This window comes from Populus nigra, chromosome 5 (assembly GCF_951802175.1).
Source record: "Populus nigra chromosome 5, ddPopNigr1.1, whole genome shotgun sequence".
NCBI classification, from domain to species: domain Eukaryota; kingdom Viridiplantae; phylum Streptophyta; class Magnoliopsida; order Malpighiales; family Salicaceae; genus Populus; species Populus nigra.
In genome coordinates, this window is record NC_084856.1 from 77,292 (window position 1) to 84,936 (window position 7,645).

General features: G+C 39.4%; 1 protein-coding gene across 1 annotated transcript; it reads right to left on the reverse strand.

Annotated features, from left to right (window-relative positions):
* Window positions 1-5,823: 5,823 nt before the first annotated feature.
* LOC133694076 (protein MIZU-KUSSEI 1-like) lies at window positions 5,824-7,138 on the reverse strand. Its single transcript, XM_062115499.1, has one exon. The coding sequence runs from the start codon at window positions 6,797-6,799 to the stop codon at window positions 6,080-6,082; it is 720 nt and encodes a 239-aa protein (XP_061971483.1). The 5' UTR covers window positions 6,800-7,138; the 3' UTR covers window positions 5,824-6,079.
* Between the last annotated feature and the right edge of the window lie 507 nt (window positions 7,139-7,645).

Here is a 7,645-nt window from a genome sequence, read left to right on the forward strand (position 1 = left end):
TGGCATGGGTATGTGGATGACTTTGGTTGTTATGAGTGGGAAGTGAAACTAGTTAAAGTTCTTTATATAAGGTTTAAGGTTCACTTGGCACAATAGTCAGCATGGTCGGAATACTATTCTTGAGAAGTTCGATTAAATATTCAGAACACAACTTGGTTCTCTGTTTTCCCGACTACATGCTTGGTGTTCTTACCCAAAAATGCCTATGATCATAGTGTCATGATAGTACAACTTGGTCCTCCTCCTTCCAAGGTCAAAACTTTATTTAAGTTCTTAAATCTATGGGCTGACATGGATGATTTCTTGGATTTAGTTGGGGATACCTTGCAAACCCCTGTGGATGAAAACCCTATGTACAAGTTTACTAAAAGATTGGATTTGTTAAAGCCTCAGCTGAAGTCCTTGCATCACCATCACACTAGCCACATATCTAGTCGTGTGGTGGAGGCAAAAGCGAAATGAGATATATCACAAGTCTTTCTTGATGGTTTTCCTTAGTCGGAGGAGTATGTGAAGGATAAGAGGGAACTTATTAGGAAGTTTTCCAATTAAGTAAAGATGAGGAGGCTTTCTACAAGCTGAGGTCCAGAATTCAGTGGCTAAACTTGGGAGACAAAAACATTAAGTTCTTTCATAAGTTATTACTCTACATATAGGTTAAGAGCAAAATTCATAGGTTGACTGGTGAGGAAAAAATTCAGGTTTATGATCAGCAAGGCCTAGGTCAGTTGACAGTTCGTTACTTTCAGGGTCTACTCTTTTCTCACTCGTCCATTCTTATCGGGTATGCCTCCAAGCACTTTTCTAGTAAGACTCCTCTTGACATGGTGCCTATCTTGGATTCTGATATCAAATAAACTTTATTCTTCATCCTAGATGAAAAGGCTCCTGGTTTAAATGGTTATACTTTTTTTTATTTTATAAGAGAAGTTGGGACTTTGTTAGTAAGGACTTCATTGCTATTGTGAGGTACTTCTTTCCTTCTTATGCTATTCCTAGATGTATTAATGCTACTAGGATTGTTCTCATTCCTAAGATTGAGAATCTTGTCACTATGAATGACTTTAGACCTATCTTATGTTGTAATATGATGTACAAATACATCTTTAAAGTCATTATGAGTAGATTGAAAAGGATTTTTCCTAATTTTATATGTCCTGCTCATACTACTTTTGTTCCTAGTAGACGAATATCAGATGTCATTTTATTGACTCAGGAGCTTATATATAACTATCATTTACATGGTCCTATGTCTAGATGTGCTTTGAAAATTGACATTAGAAAAGCTTTTGATATGGTTAGTTGGGTGTTTATCCTTATAAGTTTGAGAGCTACTAGAGTGCCTAGCTTCATGGTTAGATGAATTGAGGTACACATGTCTACAACTCACTTCTCAATTGTTATGAATGGGGAAAGTCATGTCTTCTTTCCATCTTCTAAGTGTCTTTGGCAATGTGGCTCTTTATCTCCCTATTTGTTTGTCTTGGCTGTAAAGGGCCTGAGAGGCATTCTTAGACAGCCTTTTGCATAACCTGAAGTTTGGATATCATTGGCGATGTCAGCATACTTCCATTACCCACTTATGTTTTGCTGATGATCTTATGATTTTCTGTTAGGCTAATATGGACTCAATTGGGATTGTGAGAAAGGCCGTAAATGGATTTGCTAGGTTGTTTGGGTTGACTATAAATCCAGAAAAGAGCCATGTTTTCTTGTCAGGAGTTGATGATGAGCTTGAGGCCTCTTTGTATACTCAATTGGGTTTTGGGTTGGGTTATATGCCAGTCAGGTATCTGAGAGTTCCCCTAATCTCTATTAAACTGAAACATGGTGATTGTATATCTTTGTTGGAGTGAATCCTCTCCTGGATTACGTTATGGACTTAATTGATCAAATATGTTCTCTCACTTATGCCGAGCATCTCTAATTGATCAAATATGTTGTCTTTTCTATCAAGGTTCATTGGTCATCTATGTTCATTTTACCTTGTTCCATCATTAGTAGGGTTAAAAGTATCTTAGCTGCTTTTTTCTAGAAGGATTGTTCGATCTCTCATTCAAGGGAAAAGGTAGCTTGGGCTTTTGTATGTTATCCTCTTAAGAAAGGTGATTTTAGGATTAAAAGGGTTAAGACTTGGAACAAAATGGTTGTTCTCAAGCATGTTTAGAGACTCTTTTCAAACACATCTTCGGATTGCTCAAGATGGGTGCATAGTGTACTACTTATGGGTAGATTTTTTTTGCATGTCAGGCCTTTTTCATTATCTTCTTGGTCATAGAGGAAGACTCTTCTTAGCAGAGACTAGTGTAAAGCGATGTTCATTTCATGCATCGGTGATGCGATTACTACTACTCTATGGTTAAATTGGTTTCTAGATGGGCAATGATTTTATGACCTATTACCTTTCAAGGTGCTATCCTTTACTGGCTTTCCTGGGATGCCAAGGTTTTAGGCATCATTGATGAGGGTACTTAGGCTTTTCCCCCAGGTAATCATTAGTTGCAACCTATTTGGGACTCAATTCATTCTCACCCCAGGATTTCCTTACCAGATCACTACATCTATAAGGGTCATCCATCAAAAAGGTTTACTATCAACTCAACATGACAGTTGTTTAGAGACTCGAGGCCCACAAACCCAATACATCACCTCCTTTGGTTTTTAGAAGACATCTCGAGACACTCATTTATCATATGGCTTGCCTCTTTAGGTCATCTACACATCATGGACAGACTTCATACTTATCAGATCATCACCTCCTCGGTATGTATACTTTGTGGGTTACATGTTGAGGCACATGACCACCTATATTTTCGGTGGTTTTTCTCCGCTTTGATTTGGGGTGCTATTATGAATTGGACCTTTCTGGGTTAGCCTACTATGACATGGTGATATTTACTTTAGTGGGCATCCTTACACTTAAGGAAGAAAAAGGAGTTCATTTATCTGTTTGCTCAGTTAGTCATCTCAGACATGATTTACCTCATCTAGTATAAGAGAAATAACCATGTCTTCCACTAGTTTTGTTGACCTCATCAGGATGTTAGTGAGGAGATTCCTGAGCTTGTCTGGTCTTGTTTGGTGGAGTTAGAACCAAGGTATCAAATTCCTCTTAATCTCAAGTCCATTTGGCGTCTTCCAATGTTATAAGGTCTTTTGCTTTTGTTGTTACCCAAGTTTTGATTTTTATGTTTGTTGTTGTTGCTTACCAGATTGACTGATTCTGGGTTTTTCATAAACCAGTCGACCGGTTCCCAGGTTTTTGGTTTTTTGTTTGAATAACTGGTTGTCCGATTCTAGGTTTTTTATAAATAAGTTGACTAGTTATCATATTATTGCTTTGGCTATCTATTTTCCAGAGTGTTTTTTCTTCAACTTTTGCTTTGTTTTATGTTGCTTAAGGTCATTTAGATCTGGGTAATGAAACTTTGTTTTATCTTCTTGGTATTTGCTCCAAATATTTTGTACAGTTTTCCCTTTAATACAATTACACATAACAAAAAAAAAAAAAAAAAGTGATTCAACATACATATTACTACAGGCTATAAAGCCAATAAAACGAGACAAGATAATCACTACCATCTGGATTGAAAAGCAAAATATGGAACATCCACCGGTTGTTTCTGCTCTTTCAGTTTCAGATTGTTTAAAGGACAAGCTCGTATCATTTGGAAGCTTTGGCATTTGATGTGCATCATTTACAAGAAACTACAAAGAACAAGAGGTTGCTACCACATGAGCTACTCACTTTTCTTCTTTCGTTCTATCAACAAAATTATTCTACACACATGCATGACCAAGGCATTGTCTAGAACCCAAGCAAGTCGATGTCCTTGAGAAGTTTAGCAGCCAGGCAGTCAGGGGTGTAGATTGCCTCTGCTAACAACAGCTTCTGTTAACAAAGATCAAAATAAGAAATGAGACAAAGGGGTTTATAATTAATAAAACATTCAACTATATTTACTGCACTACTACTCATCAAAATTAACCGTTCCTTTCATATTTCATGCAGTGATCCATGCCATTCCATTCACCCCCGTGCTATGTAACTTGTTGTTTGTTAATTTTTCATTTTATGTTTGCAAGGACAGATAGCTTTGGTCTAGGCTGGGCACCTTTAGAAAGATGCAAGGGCCCAATATTTCAAAGGCTAGGTAAGCACAAGCCCATTGATGAAAAAAATCAAAGAGACAAGATGGATTAGATTACTAGTGGGTCGGAGGAAAGCAGAGGCCAACCTTAAACTGGTAAGGACCTTGAAGTTGAGAGGGTGCTTTAAACCCATTATCAAGTATACATCAGATTAGAGTACTGGACATCTCTGGAGCCTGGGCTTCCATTCAATTCCAGAAAGGTCACTCACTCTCCAGTGAGATGAGATGGGCGGGAGGGCGTGGAGCCCTCATGTCGGAAACCACGCCATGACCACTCGTGTGCATGTCCGTATGATATTTCCATCTTATCCACCCTTTTTCGCTTTTTTTGACCAGTGGAATGGTGCCAGGATCCATCGGAGGAGTCTTCTGCAGGGGACACGGAAAAAACAACCACAACCTTGCTGGAACTCACCATCATCGTCATCTAGCCACCACTACTCCACTAGCTAACAACCAACAACATCCCTCCCAGATCTAAAGAGCCAGCCACTTGATAATTAAAGTGGTATTCAGTCAAACGGTCAATCACATTGCAACGTAACGCAAATCCATCTCTATTGATTCTTTCCTTGGTATATCGATAGGGAGTAGAAGCCAGGGACGACGCTTTTCATGGGACAACTCAGCTTCTACTCATGTTAGTTACACCTTACAAATCTCGTGCGAGCAATACAAGGATGAATAATGAATTGGACCATAAAATCTTCTTGTTCCAGAGCTAAATTACAAAATAGGGCGTGCATCGCTAGCCTTGTTTAGTCTCTTTTTCCCATTTGTTTTTATTTTCTTCCCCTGCCAGCTCTAGTTCGTAGAATTTCGCATTAGACGGCAAAAGAATAGTCAGTGGGAAGCTTGATTCATCGTCCTTACATGGACAGGGCTATTGAACCCGGAGCGCATTAATTATAGATATGAATCCGTCCACTAAATCCCCAAGCATTCCTTTTGTCCCGATCCTTAATTCATATGGATGGCCTTAATTTATCTCGAATCTCAGTAGCTCAATATTAATGAAATTCCGAATTTCAACCTATATTTTGTAAGGAGAAGAAGCAAACTTCCATTTTTTATTTGTTTTCATACGCCATGCCCAACCCAAGCGATGTATCGATTGCATAAGTTCTAGCCTGGCAATCGACCTCTTTCTCTCAAGTAATTATCAATCCAAATCACACACACACATAACGTTCGAAATGAGACTCAGTGGGAGATTGATAGGGATTATGCATGTTAGGCAACCTGCTCATTCAATCATGTTCATCCAGACGTACGTGCTTAGCATAATAAGGCCTTGTATTGGTAAAGGAGAAGATTGCAATTGTCACGCCGCTAAACTGTTATCCAATTGCTTGTTTGTTAACTTCTTGCAATCTAAACAATTTGGTTAAGGAAAACGAAAGCCAACTACAGAATTGCTCAAAAGTGCTGGCATTTGTTCTTTATTATTGCTCCAGAACCCCTGGAAAATCAAGCTTCATTCTTAGTAATTCAGGAAAATACCAAGACCCTATCAGTTTATAAAATGAGGGGTATGGCAAGATGCAAAATTACTGTCAGTGATGTAGGATCAGCAGCGGGGCGATCAGAGACAGGAAGGCGACTATTTATAGATGATAGAAACGAAATGGAGTAGATTTGGAATGTTGCAGTAAAGGGTACCGGCTAGTGCACTAACTGGATGGGATTTAATTAGCGAGAGGTTTATACATATCACAGTACAGTGCAGTTGATACTCCCTCCAGCATAAACTAATTAACTAGAGCTAGCTAGCTACCAATCGAGTAAGGACTACATTAAGGCAATTGATCATCATAATTTACAGAAATACAAATCCTAAATAATAATAATAATTTATATGCACTATATGGAGAGTAAAATCCAATATGCATGGTAGAAATTAATTGATACTGGATATATAGATTCTATTGTCGTGATCGCAGGAGAAATATAGAGAGTTCTTGTCCAGAACTGCCAACAGGATTAATCATGTGAAAGGACTCGGAATCAGCAGAGCCAACAACTCGATCGAAACTGGCTCTCAAGTACATGAGGAGGTCCCCTGCCTCCCTGGCTGCCAATGGCAAAACACCAGCACCTACTGAGACAGACTGCATGAGTTTGAGTACAGCCACATCGCTCACACTCATCTTCCTCCGAATAGCAAAACCAACCTTCCTTCCATTGCAGTACATGGACCAAACTGGCACTTCAAGGAGAGAGCAGCGCTCCTTTTGGGAATCATTTTGCCTTGGGTGGCAGCACTCCAGTGCTATGCGGAGCAACCCGTGCTGCATCTCCTTTGCAAGGTAGGCTGTGGGCACTGCGAATTCTAGCAGTAAGAGAGGAGAGCTACGCGTGTCGTCTTGGAGGCAAAAACTCACCCGACCTTTCCTGTAACCGAAAAAGGTGCCTGTTACGGTGGTGGTGGTGATGGAAGGTGGTGATGATGTGTATCGTTCGTCGGTATCACTGGCAAGGGAATCTGCGGATGCTTGAAAGCCACAACAGGCAGGGACCATACATTCCACAAGAGACCTGAAGGACCTGCGGAACCTCACTTCCCTACCACAATCTACGGAGGTCGGGGTGTCCATTATAGGGACCATACCTCTTTGGTTGCCCAAATCTATCATCATCCTCATCTTCTATATATTGCTGAATAAATCGATCCTAGGAATCTATCTATCTATACAGTCAAGGTAATTATATAAGCATTAGCAAGCTGGCTAGAAATTAAGGGAGAATATAGTACTCCTACTCCGCAGATATATATTTGAGCGGGAGGGATTAATTCAAGAAAGAATATAATTATATATGATTAGGTAATGTATTTTACTGTAGGTAGGATGATACATGTGGGTGCTGCAAGAGAATAATATTGTTAGTACTAGTGAACTGGAAAGCTCAAAGTAGACGAGGAAAGAGGCAGTGGTAGTAGCTAAAGAGAAGGGATGGATTATGGTTATGAAGAGGGGAGGGAGTCGTAGAGCCAATAAATAAGCAGAAGCAGAGGAAGCAAAGGCGTCGATGAGAGAGGGACAGGGGCAAAAAGGGTGGTGTGGGTGGTGGGTGGTGGGTGGGCCCTGGAATCGGGGGCAATAATTCTGCCCACGAGGGAATGTGGGGTCTGCTCTTGGAAGCACTTGTGAGGGTGGAGCGCGTGATATGACTTCTTGGATTGTGAAACAAAGATTAAAAAAAAAAAAAAAACATGACTGTAAGACCAGAAAAGGGTGGGTTAATATAAGGTTAATTTGTAGATTATCGGAGTGATCAGTATCAATTATTTTAGTTGCATTTGCGTTTTGCTCTAAGAGATTGGATTTTTTGAGCTAAATTTGAATGAGTCTTGAATTACTAAAAATCATCTACGTGTTCTTATTACTTAAAACCCCTTTTGAATTAGATTTCAAATCGTAAATTACTAATTAGGAATTCAATTTATGCTTATTGGATTTTTTATTATAAATCTTCTAGATCAAAGCAAG